Below are 23,842 nucleotides of genomic sequence, written 5' to 3'. Positions count from 1 at the left end.
TAGTAAAATAAGAAACCCAGAATGGACTTTAGGAGGTTTCTTTCTCCATATAGGAAGGACTAGATCCAAAACACATGGAACTGATACCTGGAGAATTCTCCCTTTTTCCCACTTCAGGGTTTAGTTGTTTACAGTTATTTATCGTCACCAAATAAAATCTTAGATCACACTCTAGTTATATTTTTAGAAAATGATGCCTTATATACAAATGTGAAATATAAACCAAACAATAAGGATGAGGAAAAATAGTTACATTACTGAACAGTACCAAGTGGCACATTGTAATGAAAAGGTGAGATTTCTGTTCTGGGACTTGTTCGAGTGCCTTCTTGACTCTTCTCAGAGGTGCCGTCTACTTCATCTATACCGGCTTTGGACCATCTTCAGGGATGTGGGCGATAACAAGCATCCAGATCAATTAGACTCATTTTTGTTGTTGGCTAAATTCTTCATTCTCTACTTCTCCATGACACCTATCCTCCTCTTCCCTTCTTTCTCAAGTGCTTGAAGACGGCTAGGCCTGCTGAGAAAATGGCACCAATTCAGGTGAGAGGGATGTAAGCACAAGATGACTAGCTTAACTTTCCTGGCTTCAGCTACACATGGAGAGAGCTGAAAGGATAAGCTTTTGCACTTGACCCAAGGGCATGAGGACATGCCAAACGAATCAGCTCCATCTGGTTCCCAACTTAAAATCACCACATGTCTAAAGCCTATTTTGTAAATAAAGACGAGCTGATGAAAGTTTCACCATTGTAGATGACTATGTGGGAGAGAAGATTCCGCTGTACGAAAAAAGCTGATCCTAACTTCCTGCCTCTGGCATGTCATCTTTTAGGGCAGTGGTTCTCAACCAGGAGTGACTCAGAGGATAATAATAATGTCTGGGGACAGTTTTGGTTGTCACAGCTGTGGGGGTACTACTGGCATCTATGACTAGGGGCTAGGGGTGCTACGAAATACTCTGTATCACACAGGACAGTCCCCCATGACAAGGAATTATTTGGTGCACAATGGCCGCAGTTCCCAGAAGCTTTAAGGAAGGGGAAGTCAGTTTCCATTATGAGTTTTTCTTTTACTTTTGTTCTCATGAGTATTTGCTGCTTGTTACCCAAAACTAGCAGTGTCACCCATTTTTGACAGGCTGAAGCCATGACCAGTAATGGGTAGGAGCCATTACAGGGAACCACCATGTTGCCGTGACTTCCTTCCCAAGATCCCCCACAGGACCTGCAGTGCGCACTGGTGCTGGGCTACGGCTGTGCTCCCCCTCATCCAGGCCTAGGGTATAATTTTCAGGAGAAAAATGCCTTGACTCTTAAGTCATTATTAAAGTGTAGGCTTGAGGCTTTTGCCCTTACTTTCTCCATGAATATAGTGTCTCTTTTGGACTCCATAATTTTCAAGGCTGTCTTATATGTTGTCAAGACTCTATACAACAAACTCTGTGACCCTATTTCTGCCTTTCACCCTGTTTGTGGTGTCCTCCAGGCTGCTGTGCCTAGCCATGGTTTCTATTCTGTCGGGCTGTGTTCAGATGTCTGGTCTTCGGGGCAGTGGGGCAACGAAAACCAGCCCTGGACTTGAAAGTCAAGACAGCCCCAGCTCCAGAACCTTCAAACTGGTGCCCTTCACATGGAGGACTGACACGTCAGACCGCATCTCTGCACTGCCTGCCCCACACATTGAACGTGCTTGTAAACTGAACACCCCTCCACCCCATAAAAACATAGGTCTATGCTGCTTATGGAATTCGTTGCTCTCTCATCTCTTCAGAAACTGGGCTTATCTTCCTCAATGACCTCAAGTTACCTATTTTCTCTTCAGAGTGATCTATTTAGAAATAAAAAAGGAAAGGAAATAAGTCATCAATGCAGTACGATAACAATTGCGCAAGGCAGGGCTTAGGAAGTTCTTAGGCCTCGTGCAACTGCTGGGGTTTTGGAGGACATCGCATGTTCTAATACACCTAGATAAGCGGATATGCAGTTACAGAGGGAAGTCCCCAAAAGCGTACTCTGTCCTACTTTCAGTAACTCTGAGGAAGACCTCAAGAACAGTGGCATTGGACTCTTTACTTGGCTTGTCTTCCTTGTGGTCTGGCTCTAAAGGTGGCGACTAAGCTCTCTCGGGCCTGCTCACGGGGCTGACACATGCTGGTCAAAAGAATTGGGTCAATCTTGTGCTCCACAATGTTGAAAGGACAGGTCTTCAGGTGCTCAGACATGGAAGTGACTTCATTAAATTCCCAGTTGTTGATTTTAGAGAAGAGGCTGCTGAATTGCCAGATCTGTTGGGAAAGATAGAAGTTCCAAAGTGAACATTGGGGCAGTACTCTCAGGCTAGCTTTATTTGAAAGGTATAAGGAAATGCCTTCTGGTTTTTCCTGTTCTTAGCTTCCGGAGAGCGGTTAGTGGCTGCTGCAGACATGTTGTTAGTTTCTTCTCCAGCACCCAGTCCCCAGTTCCCACTTCCAGTAGATAATCTTCTAGCCAGCCATGCAGTTGTGTTGGAATGACTGATACTAACCTGTTTATTGAACCCACCACACCACCACTACCACCACACATACACCCACCAGCTCCAGAATGGACACATGGTTCAAATCAGGACAATCAGTTTCAATGACTCTACTCCAGAACTCTTTTTTTTTTTTTTTTTTTTTGAGATATAAAGAAGCAGATTCTCCTTTTCCCTCTGTACTTGAACTGGGAAACTGCAGTTTCAGGAGTGACTGGTAGCCCCCCAGAACCACCAAGGGAGCACTATATCTTACAATGGAGCCACTGTTGAAGAAGTAGAGATAAAGAAATAGAAAGAAAAACATCAATTGGGGAAATTTTCTTGAGCTACCAGATCAAGCCTTACCTGAAGCTATTCCCTTTGGACTTTTTAGATATTTGAGTCCAATAAATTCTCTTTATTGTTCATGCCACTTTAAGTTGGTTTTCTATTGCTTGAAACTAAACATATTGTTACATATAAGAAATTTTAGAACAAAAATTTTAGTAGAAATCTAGGAGTCTGGTACTCAAACACCCTCTGACCTTTCCACCTGGGATGTTGTGGCAAAGTCACTAGTTTTAAAATCTGGCTATAAGAGTAGGCATAACCTGATTCCCCTTCAATCTGACCACTTCATCCTCAGTTTCTTGTCATCGTTCCTATGTAAGTAAAATGTTTCCTAGGATCTTAGAACAATTTCCCTTTTTACTTTAAAGAGCTGTTTTAACTCCAGAAAGAGAATTTACTTGGAGTTAAAGGATGCTCCAACTAAATTCTCTCTCTTTCGTTCTGCAAAGAAATTAGGGTATCCCAAATTATATTCAAGAGTGCACAGCAATCACTGAGTTGGGAACAAATGTGAGCCAAAAAAATAATGGAATTTCTAGTATATAGGTGAAATTATTTGCATCAGGTTTTACAGAGGATGATATTAGGCAATTCTAGACTATACAGTTCCTGAGCGGCAGGGGCTTAGTCTCAGTCATGCTTATCCTTAGCACATAGTTGGTTGGCAGTCAGTGTTCCTTTAACATCTGGATATAGGCACGGATACTGAGAGAGAATCTCAATGATTCTTTGAAGAAGACTGCTCAGGAAATAAATAATAGTAAATATACAAGATGTTTTTAGACATAAATAAGAAAAATAGATGTAAACAACTGTAACTCCCCGATGCCAGTTTGCACACACCCACATATTGGGAAGAAACTCAGCTGTAATGGAATTATTGACCTCAGTGGGCACATAAATTTATGGTGCATATTACCAACATATTTACTGTAAGGAAGGATGCTTAGGGTACTTTGGATACGCTGAATTAGGAGTCCCCCTTCGGTGTGGTACAAGGTGATAGAAGTTATAATACAGTTAAGCAAGTATAAACTGGGAAAAAGAAACACATTTAGAAAATTTACAGCAGAGTTTTTGAAAAATTTAATAGGTATTTGAACCAGGAGAAATCAGTGGACCAAATTATTTTAGAATTTCAAAATGCATTTAACAAAGGCAAAAACTGTTTTTAAAAATTAGTTGACGTGGGACTACAGGGAATTTGCCAGCATACTGTGTCAATCAGAGTCCAAGCAGGAAACAGATGGCACAGTCAGGGACAATTTGAAGAGAACTGAAAGAGGGAATGATGTACAAACTGTGGACAAGGTTTAGGAAAGCCACAGACATAGGGCAGTACCTGGGCTGGTAACAATCTAGAGTGTTACTACTGTGAGCCTGAAAGGGGAGAAGAGGGAGGTCGTGGGACCTGAATGGGTCCTTGTGTGGAGAGAACCACCTGATGTAGCCACCTTCAGTGGAGAGACACAGCCACCGCAGAGTCATGGAGGGAGAATGCATGTAGGGAGGAAGCCAGAAGGAGAGAACTGTCAACTCCACTTTCTCCCTCTCTCCCATCTCCTGCTGATACAGTGCCATTAGGTAGCCTAACTGGAAGCCAGAAGGCAAAGGAGCCAGTTGAGGCAGCCTGTGGAGATCAGCACCCTGGGGGACAGGTCATGGTGGAGAAGGTTGGAGAACGGATCGTGTGAGCAAACAGAAGGTATCCAGGACACATACATAGAGATAAATAGGCACTGCCATTTATCGGTATTGCCATTAATATGTCTATAGGTCTGTCTTCCCTACTAGGCTGACCTTCTTGAGTTCAAGAATTAGGTCTTATTTCTAGGAGCCCAGTGCAATCCCAGTGCCTAGTTGAGTGCTTGGCACATATAAAGCTCTTGAATATTTGTTGAATGAATGAATAAATGAATGAGTGTTTACTTGCCTTCTTGTGGACTCTCCAGGAGGTACCTCCATGGGAATACCTCTTCTTCTTCCATTGCAGGAGGACCATCCCTCTTTCCTGTAACAAGGTGGCACAGATATTCCTCATCAGTACAGACACCTGGGAGAGCTGGGACAGGCTGATGCTGTCCAAGAACCCAGCAATGTACTGCAAAACCTCCAAGGGCAGGCTGGTTAGAGAATTCTGGCTTTTTCCTCCATGGCCCAAGAGATGGTGGTTCTTCCTTTCCTCATTCAGCTCTGATGCAACCTCTGGCTTGATGGCAAAGGTCTCGAGCTCTTGACTGTAGATCACTTTTGCCTTTTGCCCTGGGGGACGGAAATGGTTTTGAATAAATGTACATCCCAAGTAGGCGAGGGGGCAGCGGTGCTGGAACCAGCCGTCGAGACATGACTGAATGTCTGTGTGGACATTCTTGAAATGCAGAGGGAATTCATCCCTCCTGAAGAATTTGTTGCAAGTGAAAGTGAAGGCAGAGCTGCTCTTGTTGTGTCTCCTGGTCACACACTCACTGTGGAGTTCCACATGGAGCCCCTCTGGGTTGGAAGTGGTGAGGAGGTCAGCCAGCACTGTTCCAGAGGAAAACTGTTCTGGCTCAAAACTGTATGTCTGAGTAGCAAAATCCATGAACAGCCCATCAATGCTCCTGGATTCAGAGATGACGTGACCTTTGAGTTCTCTTTCCAAAGCACACAGGAGGGTGGTCTTGATGAGATCTGATTTGGGCAGGTCCTCCACAGTGATCCCTAAATCTGAAGTGTCTACTGCCTTGTGTTCACTTGGCTTACAACTCAACATGGCATCACCAATGCGAGCCCGCTTCCCACAGTAGCTCACAGGAACTTTGAAGGTGTAAACAGTCTTCACTTCCTGAGCCTCAAGTTTGCCATAAACAAAGTCCTTTTCCTTAGGCGTACAAGCTGGCATTTGACCAAAGTGGATTAGCATCCTTCCGTTGTGCACCAGGTACATATTATAGTCCTTTACATCCACAGCTGTTTTCAGTCTTTCCAGAACACCATCCTGCCAAGGGGCAAGCCCTGTTGTTTCCACAGCTGCATGACAGTCCTGCTGTTTCTGGTTTTCCTGTGCTTCTTTCCCTTTGGCAGTGTCTTCCCCCACCACGTGATTGCCGTTGGAAATCTGTTCTTTCCCTGGGCCATCACTATTCTTGCTCTCACAGCTCGCTGAAGAGTTTGTTAAAGCAGAGGCCGCGTTCTCTTTGCTGAAAATATTTTCCCACTTGCTAAACTTGGTCAAGTCCATCCCTTCTTTGGTTTTGGCCAACACCTCACGTTCTTCTTGACTCAGCTCTGCCATCTCTCCTTTAGTGGCTGACAGAGAGCTATGTGGTACTAAACCAGCAAAATTCGCCCCGCCCACTGCTCCTCCCATCTCCTCCCAGCTGGCTTCTCCATTCAGAGCTGGTTCCTCCTCAGTGGGCTCTCTAGTTTCTGGGAAAAGTTCTGTCATTTTCAAAGATCTGAAAAGGACCTTCTGGTCCTGGAGGGCCAGGGCTGTGTCCAAACACTCCTCATTGGGGATCTCTTTCATGATGTTCTCATGAAGGATTGTTTCTGAGTCCACATTGGGCCAGCGGTTCCACTCCATGGAGCAGCAGACCACGCTGGCAGGGCACACTTGCAGATGCTTGGCCAGCTTGTGGCGGGACATGGAAAGGGGGCAGCCGTATTCGGAGTTGAGGCACGGAACCTGCTCTAAAGGGCACAGGAGCTCATGCTCCGCCTCTTTGCACATGTGAAAGGCGGCGCCACAGGACAGGTGGCAGCTCATCATTACGCAGGAGACATTGGGCTCCACAGGAACATGGCAGTGACGGCTGAAGCATGTCTCACAATGCCTGTGCTGCCCAGGTGGGGGCCTGCGTGCCCTGCCCTGGAGATGCCAAAGGCAAAGGAAAAGAGGAAACAAATGAGTGCTGGGAGAAAAGCTCTAGGTGTGTCTGTGACTGTGTTTTAATTGACTTATTTCCTGTTTGTACATGTTGCTTATAGGAACCTTGGAAAATATAAAAATCATAGAGAAAAAACCCAAAATCACTCATAATCCCACAATCCAGAAATAATAACTATAACCCTCTTTTCTGTATTTTCTGATAGTTTATGTCTGTAGTAGAGGTGTTTAGATTGGGAAAAAATGATGTTGAATGTAAAGAAGTTCAGTGTTGACAATCGTTATTTTTAAGTTGTGGATTATGAGTGATTTATATTACACAGTTAATACTATGAATACAATTTTGTGTCCTGCTTTTTAATTTGCTACTATAACATGAGACTAGGCTGTTTTATTAATTATTCTCTACCAACTTTCTTCATAATGGCAGTGTAGCATTCCAGAATGAGAATGCTATCATTCATTTAACCAACTACCACCAGGAGACATGCTGGGAGGGCAGGGCCATGTCTGGTTTTGTTCATATCTGCATCCCTTGCACCTGCCACTGAGCCAGGACCATTGTAGGTAATCAATAATATGCTGAATGAAGAAATATTTAGCCATTTAGATTATTGCTGCATTTTTTGCTTCTTTTGTTTTTAAATCTTTCTCAGGTCTCTCTCTCTGCTTTTTCCTTACTCAGTCAATTTCTTCCAGGTTTTGCTCTAGCAGCTCTGGTTTGGCAGAAAGCCAATAAATATCATCAAGCCATAAGAACAAGTGTGCCAGCTGCTGAGGCTGCAGGCCAAATGAAGCAGACCTGGATCCCTAGTATGTAAAGATCCAGGAAGAACGTGGTACTTACCATAGCTTCCTAATGTCTTCTTGCTTTATAATGCTAAGGGAAAATATAAAAATATGAATATGAATGATTCATAGTAAGAAAAGTATTTTGGTTATCTATGTTAACAGGGGCCAAACAGACTTCACAAACTCTCTCTAATTTAATTCCTTCCAGCACCCTAGAGGTGTCATGGACCCATCTGATAGTCAAGAAAATGGAAGCCAGAGAAGTTAAATAGCTTGTTCAAGGATATATAGCAGCTAAGTGATGCAGTCAGATCCCAATCCAGGCCACCCTAGTCTATGGTCTTTTCACTGACCCACACTGCCCTCCGATGGGACATCTTACCAACTATGGAATGTGTAACTCATGCTTCTTATACCTTTTCTCCATCATCTACCAAAAATTATCCTGAAATTCGTCCACCCCCTCCTCAACCACCACATATGCACACATGTGTTCCAAGTTACCCTTCTTACTAGCCGTTGCTCCCACTGGGGCTTCATGACTGTTTAAAAAGCAGCCTGATATCCAGCTTAGTCTGTGCAGTGTACAAGTGTGTGTGAAATAATCTATCGCATGTCATTCATTCTGGTGTATTCAGCTGTGCCGTGGCCAGAGCAGGGGCCAAACTCCAAGGCCCCAGAAGCAGGCTGAGCGGGGGCTCTGGCAAGCATAAGAGAAGATGCCCTCCCTTCAGGGGAATACAGCTTCTTGGCTCTGGTCAGTTGATCCCATGTGGAATGTGTTGCCAGATCTTCTGATTTTTCCAGAGAAACCAGGGGTGCAGATTTTTGTGAGTGGTGGTACAGTCTAGTGTTAGGAGGCAGATAGCATAGGATTCCACCCGGGCACTACAAGTCAGTAGCTGAGAGACTCTGGGAAAGTTTATTAACCCCTTTGTTCATCAGTTTGTCATCTGTAAAGGGAGAATAATAATAGTACCTGGCTCTTGTGAGAAGAAAACGAGATCATTGCAGTACCTGAAACTCTTATACGAGTACTTGTCTCATAGGAAGTCATCTGTACATGTTTGCTATTATAAGTATATTTCACTATATTGCAAAATATTTTATTGCATAATATATCAAGATAAAAATTCTTGGAATTTTGAATGTTGGCAAATATATATATATATTTATTTTTAAATATATATATATATATATATATTTAAAAACCTCTATTTGGGCCAAGGAAAAAATATGTATACAGCCTACATAGGACCTGTAGCTGCCAGTTTGCACACCTGGCCTAGAGAATTTGTAGCATAATTTCAGCACTCTGTTAGTCTGGGAAGAATTTGGCACCCAAAAGTCAGAAGATGCAGTGTTTAAATATTTTATTTTAATTTACTTTAGGGTTTACCAATTCATTGTGAGTGAATTTTCCTTCAACTTAAAATTTTTTTCAAATATACATAAAAGGAGAAAGAATATCTACAATAAACACTCACATATACTCTACCTAGATTCAACAATTAACATTTGCCACTTTTGCTCCCTTCCTCCCTCTCTCTCCACGCACACAAATTCACACAATTTTTGGTTGAAAATCTTGAAACTCTTGAAAATAAGTTGCTGATATCATGATATCATCCCTAAGTATTTCAACATGTATTTCTAAGAATAAAGACATTTTATTTTATAATTACGATGACATTATCTTACCTAAGAAAACTTAAAATAATTTTCTAATATCATGTAGCATGTTATCTATACTTAAATTTGTCCAAATATTCCCCAAATGTCATATGTTTTTTAAATTTTTGAAGCCGGATCCCTTTAACATCAATTTATTACATTTGGTTGGTAAGTGGATTTTGTTTGTTTGCTTTTTAAAGAGGAAAATCACTTTTTTGGAATTTAATTTTATGGTTGTTGTTTTTAGCCCTTTTAATCTTGGAAAGGTTCCCTCAGCTTTTCTTTTTCAGAAGGTACAGACTTGAATTTCAGTGAAAATTATGTTCTGGTTCACTTCTGTATCCATTTGTTTATCTGTTCCTTTAACAAGCATTTGTTGATTACCTACTATGGGCCAGTAATGAGCATAGAGTCACCAGGACCGCTTGTTCTACGTGGTTCTTAAACAGTATTCTTTGTCAGAATCAGCTGTGATGCTTGTAAAATTCTAGATCTGCACTGTTCAATATGGTGCCCACCAGCTACATGTGGCTATTTAAATTTAAATTAATCAAAGTTAGATAAAGTCAGTAATTTAGTTTCTCAAGTATACTAGTTATATTTCAAGTGCTCAGTAGCCACCTGTGGTTAGTAGCCACTCTGTTAGATAACACAGAATACAACATTCCACCTTCACATGAAGTTCTGTAACAGCACTGCTGTAGACGTTGGCTGCAGCCCTGGACTGACTGAGAGGTGTCCTGGGATTTAAATTCTTTTTTTTTAAGATTTTATATATTCATTTTAGACAGAGGGGGAGGGAGAAAGAGAGTGAGAGAAACATCAATGTGTGGTTGCATCTTGCACGCCCCCTACTGGGGACCTGACCTGGCCTGCAACCCAGGCATGTGCCCTAACTGGGAACAGAACCAACGACACTTTGGTTTGCAGGCTGGCGCTCAATCCACTGAGCCACACCGTCCAGGTGGAATTTAAATTCTTAACACATTCCCCATCTGATTCTTATGCCCTGGGGCTGCTGAGAGTGAAGGAATACCATGTCAAAGCGCTCTATACCCCTAAGAGTCAGCCTGAATCCTGAGGCAGGTGAGAAGTTGCAAGCCAGAACATTAAACGGGGTCAGGGCCCAACAGAAGATAAATCAAGGTGTTAAAGCCAGAGAGGGAGATGGGGCAGAATAAGATTGGGCAGAGGATGTCTTTTGGATTCAAGAGTCAAGCTACTGGATCTTTTAAAATACAGTTTAACATCCAGACCACTCCTGGGGGTAAATGTCCATTGTGGACTTGGGGACTTGTGGAAATTCAAAAATTTTAGGCTAAAGCATCTGGAATTATTTGGTGCTTAATAAGGAGCCATTTAACAGTATAATTTGTGTGTCAACTAGTAGTAGTGGAGGGATGGAGTGGGAGGACCTAGAGGTAGAAACTGCTGTGCAGAGAATGTGAGGGGAGCTTGGATGGGGAAGACCGATGACAATAGTAATAGGTAAGATAAGGTAGATAGGAGACATTAAAGAGGAAAATCTACTAACACTGTTGTTTCTGACTGTACATGGGAAAAGAAAGGAATCAAAGTTGATGCCAAGATACTGAACCAGAAAGAGAGAATACAGGGCATAATTCTGAGAAGAATAGAATTCTGAAGATGAAATTGTTTGGGGAGGAAAGATAGATGCAGCACATTTAACACAAGTGTTAGATTGTGGAGATGCAGATTTGAGAATTATCCACTTATAACTGAGAGAGGGAGCCATCACTGGGGAAGTAACACAAAACAGAAATCTGAGCTTTGAAGCACATAACTGAATGTAACCACTCTGGGGACAACAGGAAGAAGTAGAGCCAGAGAAGAAGAGACCAGAGAGTTAAAAGAGTCAACACTATGTGCCCCAGATGTAAAAAAAGAAAGGGTGAGCCACCGCCTCAAATACTGCCGTGAGGTTAAGAACAATGGTGACAACGTGGAGTTCTTGCCAGAACAAATGTGGCATTTCAGCTGTGCTGTGGGATCCTTGGCCATTTGAAATGCAGTGTTTGCTGGGAGGGGAGGGGAAAGCCGTTAAGCACACACTCCAGCGTCCCTAGGTCCTGTGCCCTGGCTGGGAGAATGTGACCATCTGCTTTCTAGTCATAAAAGATGTAATTAATAAAAATGGAGCCTGGATGAGTCAGAGTCCCCTGCTGGGTTTTAGGCAGCAAAGAAGAGGCAGACACAGATGGAATAAGGCTATGTGAAAAAGCTACCCGCACCAGAAATGTCCAACTTTGTATTTGCCTGCCTGGTTCTGTCACAAAGTTGCGCCCAGGTTCTGGGAAGGGAAAAGCAGGTCTGGCTGGTTCTATGATCTGTGTGTGTAGTGAGAACCCTGCCCCAGTAGCAGAGATGTGTCTGGCTGGTGGGACAGTGGTGATGAACTTGAAGTGCATTCGTTTCTTACCCTTCAGCGTTACAAAGTATGATCCTTAAGAACAGTGTTACTGAAGCTGGAAACGATTGTGGGTGGAGCCTTGTTGCTCTCCATCTATTTGAAGTTATTATTGTATTTTGCCATGTATAATGCACACTTTTTTTTACCTAACTCTTTGAGGGAAAAATAAGGATGTGCATTACACCTGGGTATAATGATTACACACCATGGGTATAATAATCCTGTGTGTAGTGTGCATAAAACGTGGGCATGCATTACACACGGCATAATACATTTTTTGAAAATATCCCTTTAAGAGAGAAGAAAAACAACGCATGCAGACAACAAAGATGCTACTGTTTTTTTAATGTTGCTATTTAAAGATATTCTTCCAGGCTCTGGAGCTACACCAGATGAGTGACTTTGGGAGAGGACGTGTGCTCAGCAAAAAGACACAGTGAGTAGAGAGCACTCTGGGGAAATTTTACACACATATATAGAAAGGTGCATACAGCCTAAGGGCATAAAAATCACATCTGAACCTTTTGTTGTATATCTAGGGGAAATTTTTCTCACTGAGATAAAGGACAGTCCAAAATTCTTGATAGTCTAGTTACTGTTAGATAAGCAGAGTAACCAGTGACCCTGGTCTGCCTGGGCCTGTCCTGGTTTTATCACTGTAAGTCCCAAGTCCTAGGATGCCTCTAAATCCCAGGCAAAGTTGGACAGCTAATTGATCGCCTTATTTGAAACCAGTTGCTGTTGCCCCAAGTTGATCGCATCGGATACACTACTGGTTGTCTTGGGGGATAAGTTGCCCTGTTGTACTAACCTCTGTTTCGGGGCAGTGACTGGGTCCTTATCCTCCGTGGGTTTCTCTGACTTTCCCAAACTGAGTGATCTCTCTGCATTTTGGAAGTCATGAGAAAGAGAAACAAGATTTTAGTGCCCAACATGTGCTTTTATATAACATCTCATTTATTCCTCACAATGACCAGATGAGGGGGGTATCACCATTTCTAGTTCACAGACCAGGATTCTGAGGCACAGAAAAAAGAAACAAGTAAAACCCCCAAAGCAAAACAAAAAGACAAAAATCCCTAAGTTTATCTGGCTTCAAATTTTCTCCTCTTTGCTCGATCACACTGTGTCCCTCAGAGACCCACGGGGGCATTGTGTAGTCCGTCCCAGGATATGGGAGGAAATGGAGCCCATGAGTGGAGCTAATCAGGGGGAGAGCCTCCCCCCTCCAGTTAGGACATAGAGAGGTATCTGCGTGCATAATCTTTCCGAACTGTAGAGGAGCCGGATGCTCTTCATCAGGAAGCAACTTCATCTCTGTGATGACTTTATTTTGGTCCTCTTCTGGACCATGGCCCTACGGGGCCCCGTCTGAATAGAGGAAATAAAAAGATTATCCAAGTCCCATGGTTTTGCATTTCAGGGACTGTAAGGGTGAGAGTGAAGTTCTGAGGGTTAAAAAACTGCCCTATAATATGGACTCGGAGATTTAAAATGAAACACTGACTAAATCAAAACACATAAATTATCAAAACTCTTCACTGTGAAAAAGTTGACAAAATTCTATGCCTGAAACAACTGGTGCCATTTCCTCCTTCAGTTTCCAGGCCCTTCCTTCACTTTCAAATTCACACTTCCTGTCTGAAAAGTCAGTGCATTCCCTCCTCTTAAAAATGAACTTCAATCAAGTCTATGGCCAAAACACTGCCCCCAAAATATGTTTTAAAATTTTCCTCTCTAAAGGAGACAGTAGTCAATATAATTTAGATTTAATAGTTCAAAGATCTACACAGAACTAGATTTTGCTGGTTGTACTGGATGCAGTTTGAGTGGAATACGAGTAGTTAAAAGGACCTGGTACATGAGTTTGAGGGATGAATATTTCTTTAAAGAAATGGGGAAGTACTTAGAACCTGGCAGGGGAGAAGAAACTTTATTGGATGTAGGTTGTGGTGCTAGGTGGACCATTCAGAAGGCAGTAAGTTAATAAGTAAAGGTAAGGCAGCTAAAATAGTGGTCCTTATAGTGTGTACTCAGACTAACAGTATCAGCATTACCTGAGACCAGTCAGAAATGTGAATTCCTGGGCCCTCCCGAATCGCACCTACTGAATCCAGCTGATTCTGCTGTAAGCTCAATTAGAGAACCATTGAGCTAGAAAATGCTTGGTACTATGCACCTAATGCAAAGGAACTATTGCCCAGTTGGGTAGGAAGGCCTTGGAGAAAGATCTGAAAAGGCAGTGGGCATGTCTACCCATCTTTTTCGTTTCCACCACCACTGCCTGGTCTGAGCACCATCGTCTCTCATCCCGTCTGCTGCACTAGCCTGATGACCAGTGTCACTCCTCCCATCTTGTGCCCCAGAATCTACATTCACCAGCAAAGAAAGCGATTTTAACAATTTTTTTTTCATTTTTGATATTTTTTCTTTTTAAAAAAATTTTTATTGTTATTCAATTACAGTTGTATGCCTTTTCTCCCCATCCCTCCACCCCACCCCAGCTGAACCCACCTCCCTCCCCCACCTCCACCCTCCCCTTGATTTTGTCCATGTGTCCTTTATAGTAGTTCCTGTGATTTTAACAATTTTTGATACTAGGTCATTACTCCCACTTAAAAACCTCTAGGGGACCCCCATCACAAGGAATAAACTCTGAGGTCCTTATCCTGGCCCACAAAGCCCAGTGTCCCTGCTCGCCTCTTTCATTTTGTTCTCTTTCCCTGGAGCACATGGCTCAAGCCTGTTGCTTAATCCTCTGTAGGGCCTTTCTACTTGGTCTTTCTGCCAGGATTCTCCCCTTGCTCTGTATTTGTGCTACGGGCTCTTTCTTGCCATTTAAATTTCAGCTTACATGTTACCTCCACAAAGAGGCTCTATGTGAAGCCCCCAATATAAAGCAAATAAATGTACATTCTCATATATTAGCTAAGTAACTTTTGAGAACTTATTTAATCTCCCTAAGACTAATTTATTCATCCATAAAGTGTGGCTCATAATAACCCATAAGCGTGTGTGAGGATCGAATGAAATGAAGTAGGGAAGCGTCTAATACACAACTCATTTGTTAGTCATCCCTCTGTCGGGCAGGCCATTCTCACCGTCCCCTTCCTTGTTCAGGCCTGTCTTTCTTTCCGTGGCATCACTTCCACAGCTCTTGGCTGGCCTTTCAATTTTCAGTTCTCCCTCACTCAAATGTATCTTACATACCACTGCCAGTTTAATAATCTTTTTAAAAAATCTTACCTTACTTCTTTAAGAATGTGAATTCCCCCAAACCCCATCCCCTTTTGGCCCCTGGTAATCAATACAAAGCATTTATTGCTTAGGAATTCAAACAGTACTGCATCAGCCAGGAGTGCCATTTATTTATTTATTTATTTGACTTTATTTTTTAAAAGATTTTATTTATTTATTTTTAGAGAAAGGAAGAGGGAGGGAGAAAGAGAGGGAGAGAAACATCAATGTGTGGTTGTCTTTTGTGCAACCCTCCACTGGGGACCTGGACGGAAACCCAGGCACCATCAGGCACGTGCCCTGACTGGAAATCGAACTGGGGACCCTTTGATTCGCAGGCCGGCACTCAATCCACTGAGCCATGCCAGCCAGGGCAGGAGTGCCTTTTAGAAGCCACAAAGGCAACAGGAGGGCATTTTTTTCCTAGGTTGAAGTTTGTAATTTAATTGTTTGCCTACATTATGCTGTTCTTTATGGGGAGGGTGGGGAGGAAGGAAGGTATCAACTGAGTCTCCACTTGTTTCTTGCTGATTAGTTGTGGGAGTCAGTACAACTTGAGACAAGTGTTGCTGTGAGGGTGTGGGTGGGGGAGAGACCCTGACAGAGCCACAGACGCAGCAGAAGTGCTCAGAGCAGGACAATGTTTTCCTGCAGTGAAAGGGGCCCTGACTGGAATAGCAACAGAGCACGGAGAGCAAATGCGAATGGCCTCAGGGAAAGCGTGCACCGATTTCTAAGGGACGGAGAGTGAGTATAGCTAACACAGCTCCCAGCACTCAATTAACATTTACTGAATAGGATAAAATGGAATGAAATTGAATAGAACCCAAAAGAAGGAAATATTTTGAAAGGGCAACCTCTTTCAAAGATAGCAATTTGAAACAAATTTAGGAGGAAAGTGTAATAATGTCAGATGTATGCTAATTTGGGGATTTTTTTTTAAGTAAGAAAAAGAAATGTTTTCAACTTTATTAGGTTAACGTAGCCTAAACTGAATGGAAAAGACTTCATAGGACTGGAGCTATTCATAGACACTCTGAAATGCTGCCAGAATTGTTTTCAGGGTTCTGGTGCTTGTTCTAAACCCTACAGACAGAAATCAGGAATCTGGATCAGACAGGTAACCAGAAAGCCTTTATGTGCATAGGAATCACTTGAGCAGTCTTTTTAAAGATTCTGATCTGGTAGGACTGGGATGAGGCCTGAGAGGCTTCCCAGGCAATAAGTTCTAGACAATGCTGATGGTTCAAGGACCTCACTTTGAAAGAAAAGGGTCTGATTTAACCTCTTCATTTCCTACAAGAGCAACTGAGGCCCAGCAAAGTAAAGTGTCTTGCCCACACTCTTCACCCTGATGTTTTATTGAGAGATTCTGTAGAAACCAGTGTCACACAGTGTGGTGTCGCTACAGTGTCGCTACCTGTGTGGTGGCGGCCAAGGGCATGTGGGCCACTTAAATGGTACCAAGGACAAATAGGGCAGAGCCTGGAAAAATGAGGAAGAGGTGGTGACTAAGTGTCGCTGGCCAAGAAAGTCATGAGAAGGCATATGGCAGGTATATTTAATCACTGACTCAAGCAAAAAGAGAATGGGATTAACTGATAATAGTTTTAACATTCCTTACTATACTTTTAAAGGTAGTAGACAAACAGGGTTGACGTCAGGGGGATATTTTTAGGCAAAGGACCCTCTCAGCACCCCTCACATGATGTCAGTGACTATTTTGCCTCTTCATGGCAATAATTATTTATCCCTGAGCTTTAACTCCAGTGGAAGTGACAACATCAAAAGTTAAAGGTCAGAGATATTCTTTAACTCTTAACATATTAACCAGTCAATTAATTATTTTAATTTAATTGTTAAATTAACAATTGTATTTTAATTATACATTATGAACCTGTTTCCCCTACTATGGAGATATTTAATTCTAAGGAAAGAAAATGTGTAAAGTTAAATATTAAAGTAATCCCCTCTTTGCTTCTTGAGATGTTGACATACCAGTTGGCTGCAGATAATGCCCACCTCTGTTCCAGCGTCCTGGGCGTCAGGGCTATGATTCCAGCACTTTCACTGTGCCCTGAACACATAGCCGACCTCCTCCAAACCTATTCAACCTCACCATCGGCGGGTCTCCACCTGTGCTAGAAATCTCTCTACCTTTAAACTTTCTAGTTATTTCATTAGCTAGTAAATTCTCATATCTGCTGCTTCTATTATTAGTATCAGTATTTTAAGTCACCATTTGTTTTATATTGGCCAAGAATGGACCACCTAGGGCTTACTATAAATCAGCCTGTCTTCCTGGTTACTCCTAAGCCAACATCCCCCAGTCTTGCTAGCAGAGAACCCCAGCATACACCTTGAAGATCTTGGTGCCTTGGAAAACCCTGACAAGATTAAATGCTATTAGGCATTTACACATAGTACACTTAATTGCGCCTAGCAAACATGCTTATAACCCAGACACCCTGAGCAGAGTTATGGGATGCACCTGGAGGTTACAGAGGCAGGCAGGAACCGGAAATTAGTATCTGGGTAGATATCCTTTAAGGTGACGTTGGTGGCTTTAGTCTGTGTACTTCAGAGTGTACAGAATCCCTTTTTGCTGCATAAGCCACTTCCCAGTATGTCCTCAGCTGAACTCTAAACCATGTAACACCAAAGCAAAGCTAAGAGGAAACAAGAAAACAAACACTGCTCCCTTATTCCTGCCAATTCTATGCAGTTACTCCAAGCTAGATATAATCTAGCTACATTTTAAAGCTTCTAATACATTAGTTATCATTAATCATTTTACATTTGTTCCTCTGGATATGCAAGTTACAACTCTATAATAATTTATGGTCTGTATAAGTTTTGCAACTTGTAAAATACTTCCACTTCTATTCCATGGATGCATTTTGGATTCAAGAGCTCTGGGGTGGAGAGAGTAATACTTAGGGTGTATTGTTAGGGAAAAACAGGTTTTAAACTCTGCAGGCAAAGTTTAAATAGTTCGTGCAGTAAATACAACTGTGGCACGTCAACTGGTAGGTGACACAGGAGATGGAATTTAAACCACGTGAGAATGACTTGCAGTTAACATAGCAAATGCTGATTGGTGAAAATATGCCAGCATTTGGACTTCAAATTTAGTAATCCTGGGTTTAGTCTTCCATCTATTTCCTCACCACTCCCCTTCCTCAACCCTGCAACCCCTCATCACTCACTCTGGTTGATTGCAGAACAAAGAACCTAAACTGTCAGAAAGCAGGTAATCTCTTCTTGCTCTAAGATTTTAGAGTTCAAAACAGAAATTTACATAAGCTGAGTCTCATTCTCAGCGGGAACACCGCTACCCCGCCTCCCCACCACCCATAAGTAAGTAAGTAATTTGCTTAATGACCTTCATTGCTCAGAGCAAAAAGGTGATGAGCAGCTGGGCCTCAGTCTCCACGTTCACCGCTCCAAATGTCTCCACGGTGCATCTGCTCGTGTCTGAGAAGCTTACCTTAACAGCAAGGGCTGAGTCAGCATCTGCTGCACCTGCGTCCCGGATTGTGAGCAAGCAGGTCGCAGGAGGCGGCTGAAGGTGCATCAGCTGCACAGAGCAGAGTTCTGTTGAGGAGGCAGGGAAAGGAGAGAAAACTTCAACAGGAATAGTTCAAGTATTTTGAGGTTAAAAATAAAACTATATCACAAGGGTCAATGTGACCGGGCTCAGCTTACTGATTTTTTTCTTTCCCCTGTATTTATCAACACTCGCGTCTCTACTGGAGTGGCATTTAGCAGGGAAAGCCAGAAGGGAAGTGAAGTTTTATATCAATGGGTTTTCTTTCCCTCGAGGAAGGAAGAAAATCCTTTTAAGAAGGATCATTTTCAAGGCTGGAGCAGCCTCCCAGCCTCCTGTGCATGCACTGGGCAGATCCAGCTGTGCTCACGGTGGCTGGTGGAACATTCAGGCTGTTGCTCTAATTATAACCATGCTTTTCACCTAAATCCACAACTCGCTGAAGCAGCAACTTGTGTAAGTGACATGCGGTCTTGTTTCTCTTTCTCCTATTTCTTGTCATGACAAGTAAGTGGCTGTCCTCTCCTGGCCCTCTTCTTTCCCAGGTGGTTGGAAAAGGGAGAGTGTAACTCATAAATCAAGCACAGAGCAAGTCCGGTGCGAGAGAATTAGAAGTGGTGGGAGGCTTAGCTATGGCTTACTCCAACTCCCTCTTTTTACAGATGAGAAGACTAAGGGTTAGAGAGTGTAAATTGTCCAAGGTCACACAACTTGCTCTAGTGGAAGAGCCAGAGGAAAGACAGTTATTCTTATTCCCAGTCTGGTGCTCTTCTTTATCTCATCCTCCTCAGAGGAATGCATTCAGCTGTCTTCCGAGGAGATCATGTACATTCATGTACATTCAGGTATGGCCGTAGACACATTCAGCTATCTTCTGAGGAAAGAAAATACATAATCCTGGCTTGGCTAATTTCTAGGTACAGTTGACCCCTCATCTGTGGTTTCTCTCCCTGTGGTTTCAGTTACCCGAAGTCAACTGTGGTCTGAAATATTAAATGGAAAATTCCAGAAATAAAGAGTTCATAAGTTTTAAATTGCTACTGTTCTGAGCAGCGTGTTGAAATCTTGTGCTGTTCAGCTCCATCCAACTTGGGATGCAAGTTTACCCTTTGTCCAGTGCCTGGAAGCTGCACATACTACCTGCCTGTTAACCACTTGGTAGCTGTCTTGGTTATCAGATGCCTGTCGCAGTATCACAGTGCTCATGCTCATGTGATCCTAAACTTAACAATAGCCCCCAAGTGCAAGGGTAGTGTTGCTGGCAATTAGGATATGCCAAAGAGAAGCCATAAAGTGCTTCCTTTAAGTGAAAAGGTGAGTCCAGTACAATACGATATATTGAGAGAGACCACGTTCACCTAATTGTTCTATTTTAATAGTAGCTGTTGTTGTTCATCTTTTACTGTGACTAATTTATAAATAAAACTTTATCATAGGTATGGACAGTGTACGATGAGGTCTGTCCAGAAAGTATCCAGCCATGCACTATGAAGTATGGAGACATTTATTGAAGAAGATACAAGATACAAGAAACATTGTACATAGGACAATGATGCCTCAGCCCCCTTCAGAGTAGGCACCTTGGGACCTCACACAGTTCTCCCAACTGCCATCAGCTACCCTGTCATATTTTCCTGAATCTCATCAACAGTCTGAAATCTTTTCTCGTTCAAAGGTCATCTTAGTTTTAGGAAAAGCCAGAAGTCACAGGCAGCCAAATCTGGGCTGTAGGGGGTGCTGAGTCACCTGGCTGACTTGATGTTTTGCCAAAAACCTCTGCATGAGACACAATGCATGAGCAGGAGCTTTGTTGTGATGAAGCTGCCAATCACCAGTTGCCCGTGGCTGCAGCCTTCTGAATCATCTGATTAGTTTCCACGGAGGAGCGTTCAAGCTTAACGCAAAATTGGATTGCAGATTCATTGCTCTACTCGCTCAGTCATTTTGAATGTGACAGCCACACAGTACACGAGCTCACTCAATGGAGTCCAGTGCCCCCACTGACTCGTATAGTGAAGTTGTTATTGTTCACACATGCGCATTCCAGTCTGCTCTCCTTGGCTGCCAGGTTTCATCCATGTCACGCTGACCGTTCTCGTTATGTTAACAATGGCTGGACTTTTTCCAGACAGACCTCACATACGTGACTTTGACCAGGTTACTTAACCGCTCGACCTCAGTTTTCCCAGTTGTGAAATGAGGTTGATAATATTTAGTGTGACCATGTGTTGATGAGCTAACACATTAATACACTGATATATGTAAAGCACGTAAATGATGTCTAGCATATACCAGTGGTCACCAATGCTATTCTTTGAATGTATGGGCTAAAAATATATGTGATAAATTCTGCTCTAGTTAATAGACACTGAATTTCCCTTCCTGGATTTTCTTGGTGCATATTCAGGGGTGGGCAAAAGGACGTTTACAGTTGTAATACAAACAAATAATATAGTGATTAATAATAATACAACAATAAAGTCTGTGTTTCACATACTCACAACTGTAAACCTCCTTTTGCCCACTATGTATGTCCCTGTAGGTAAACTTTTTGGGGGTGAGCAGTTGGAAATCAAAAATTTTGTGTATGGATCTTATGTCTTGAAACTTTGCTGTACTTCCTTATTAGTTCTAATATTTTTCTTATGCATTCCTTATGATTTTCTATATACAAAATCATGTCATCTGTGAAGAGATATTTTTACTACTTTATTTTTAATTTGGATGCCTTTTACTTCATTTTCTTGCCTTATTTTCTTTATTGCCTAGAACTTCCAGCACTATGTTGGACAAGAGTGGTGAGACTGGCCTTCCCTAACTTGTATTCCTGATCTTAGGGAAAAAGTACTTAGTTATTTGTTATTAAGTATGCTATTACCTGTGGATGTTTTGTACATAGCTTTTACCAAGTTGAAGGAATTTGATATTTATCCTATCTTGTTGAGTACCTTTATTATAAAAGGCTGTGGAGTTTTGTCAAAAGTTTTTTCTCTGCCTATTGAAATGATCATGTGGTTTTTGTCCTTTATCCTATTCATATGGAATATCATTGGTAGATTTTGTGTGTTGATCCAACCTTACATTCCTTGATAAACTCCACTTGGTCTGGTACATAATCCTTTTTATATGTTGCTGGATTCAGTATTCTAGTATTGTGTTGAGGATTTTTGCATCTATATTCATAAGAAATATTAGTCTATAATTTTCTTGATGCCTTTGTTCAGTTTTGGTATTAGGGTAAAACTCAGTCTCATAGAATGACTCAGGAAATGTCCTCTTCTGTTTTTTGAAAGAGTTTGTAAACAATTGGTATTAATTCGTTAAACATTCGGTAAAATTTAACAGTAAAGCCATCAGGCCTGGGCTTTTCTTTATGGGGAGATTTTTGTTTTCATTTTTGTTTACTAGGTCAATCTCTTTATTTGTTAAAGCTCTACTCACAGTGTTTCTATTTCTTGTTGAGTAAGAATTGGTATTTTGAGTCTTCCTAGGATTTTGTCAATTTTATCTAAGTTATCTAAGTTGTTATAAAACTTATAAAAGTTATGCAATTGTTCATAGTGTTCCTTTATAATACTTTTTTATTTCTGTAAGATTTGTAATTATGTTGAATCTTTCATTTCTGATTTTAGTAATTTGAGTCTTTGTTGTTGTTAATGTAGCTAAAGGCTTGTCATTTATTGATCTTTTCAAAGAACTAGCTTTTGGTTTCATTGATATTCTCTATTGTTTTTCTATTCTCTATTTCACTTATTTCTGCTCTAGTCTTTATTTCCTTCCTTCTGTTTGCTTTAGACTTAGTTTGTTCTTTTTCTATTTTCTTAAGGTGAAAAGTTACTGATTTGAAGGTGAAAGGTTATTGACTTGAAGGCAAAACTATGAAGACAGTAAAAGGATCAGTGGCTGCGAGGGGTTAGGGCAGGGGCATCAAACTCATCTTCACCGGGGGCCACATTGGCCTTGGGGTTGCCTTCAAAGGGCCAAATGTAATTTTAGGACTGTGTAAATGTAACTTCTTAAGCGAGAGCTCGGTGCTGCCGCCGAGTAGAAACAAGGTGCCGGGCTGGATAAAACAAGGTGGAGGGCCAGATTCGGCCCATGGGCCATGGGTTTGCCCCCTGAGGGTTAGGGTACAGAGAAGGATAAATTTTACGGCAGCGAAACTATCCTGTATGGTACCGTAATGGTGGATACATATCATTGTACATTTATGAAAAGTCACATAATGTACGACATCAAGAGTGAACCTAAATGTAAACTACAGACTTAAGGAGAGTGACATAACAATGCAGGCTCAGATGTAACAAATGTGCCACTCCAGGTGGGTTGTGCGAGTGGGGGAGGCTATGTGCATGTGGGAGCAGTGGGTATATGAGAAATTTTTTTACCTTGTGCTTGATTTTGCTGGGAACCTGAAACTGCTCTAAAAAAAGAGACTTGTTAAAAAATCAAAAGTGAAAAAAAAAACCCCAGTAAACTATAAACCTCACAGCCTAAGGCTCAATGTCTGTCTCCTAGGTCTATAGTCTTACCCTGCAGGATCTTCTGTGATGACCCACAATTTGATTGACATTAGGGACCTGCCAGCCGGCTGCTTTTATCTCTGTTAGTAAACTGTTACTGTCAGCAGTGCTGAGTCAGTTATTATTAGTAGTAATTTGTATGATAGTTTCTTCCATGGTTGATTAAGTATTTAGAAATATACTTTTAAATTTCTCAGTGGAGGGAAAATTTGGAGTTTCTTCTAGCTGAATGTCCTTATGGTCAAAAAATGCTTTTAGTATATTACTGAATTATTTGAGTTTGTTATGATTTGTTTTGTGGTCTAGTACGTGGAAATTATATGCTTGGAAAGAATGTCTATTCTCTACCAGCTGGATGCAGAAATCTACATACTTCCATTAGACCAAGCTTACTGTGTAGTTAAAATCTTCTCTACCCATACTAAATTTTTATCCACTTGACCTATCACTTATTGAGTGTTAGATTAAAATTTTCCATTGTGATTTTGTATTTGTTAAGTTTCCCCGAGAACTGTTTTTACTTTCTATGCTTTGGGAATATGCTGTTAAATGTATAAAGATCAGAATTATCTTTCCGATTGTTTCTTTTGTCCTTGCCTAATATACTTTTACTTCCAAGTCTCTTGCCTTAAAGTTTAATTTGAAAGATACTAATACAATTATGCCAACTTGTTTTCTGTTTAAAAAGATTATGATTTGAGACCTTATTTTGAAATATAGGCTTTTACAGCTACAAATTTCCTTCATGAATTTTCTTCAGATATTGATTGCTAATTTCACTTCATTGTGTTTGGAGAATATACTTTATATAATTTCAATCTTTTTAAATTTATTATTTTATAGTCTCAGATGCCTTTTTTTCAAAACATTAATATGTCCTTTATTCAAGTTTTGAAGTTTTCTTCACAGAGATC

The 23,842-nt window shown here is 41.6% G+C and overlaps 1 protein-coding gene across 5 annotated transcripts; it reads right to left on the bottom strand.

Moving 5' to 3' along the window:
• Positions 1–1,079: 1,079 nt before the first annotated feature.
• On the bottom strand, positions 1,080–18,912 carry FBXO40 (F-box protein 40). Of its 5 annotated transcripts, none has more exons than XM_045186004.3 (6): positions 18,564–18,911; positions 18,241–18,452; positions 12,430–12,502; positions 7,569–7,601; positions 4,787–6,703; positions 1,080–2,290 (listed from the first exon to the last, which is right to left on the bottom strand). In XM_045186004.3, the coding sequence occupies exons 4-6, from the start codon at positions 7,569–7,571 to the stop codon at positions 2,075–2,077; spliced, it is 2,136 nt and encodes a 711-aa protein (XP_045041939.2). In that variant the 5' UTR covers positions 7,572–7,601; positions 12,430–12,502; positions 18,241–18,452; positions 18,564–18,911; the 3' UTR covers positions 1,080–2,074. The 5 variants fall into 5 exon arrangements, with proteins under 5 accessions (XP_045041939.2, XP_045041937.2, XP_045041940.2 ...); XM_045186002.3 differs by having other exon boundaries at positions 18,346–18,452; XM_045186005.2 differs by lacking the exon at positions 12,430–12,502 and having other exon boundaries at positions 18,346–18,452; positions 18,564–18,912.
• Positions 18,913–23,842: the final 4,930 nt, after the last annotated feature.

Source organism: Desmodus rotundus, chromosome 2 (assembly GCF_022682495.2).
Source record: "Desmodus rotundus isolate HL8 chromosome 2, HLdesRot8A.1, whole genome shotgun sequence".
In the NCBI taxonomy this organism is placed as follows: Eukaryota; Metazoa; Chordata; class Mammalia; order Chiroptera; family Phyllostomidae; genus Desmodus; species Desmodus rotundus.
This window is presented reverse-complemented; position numbering and strand designations above follow the sequence as displayed.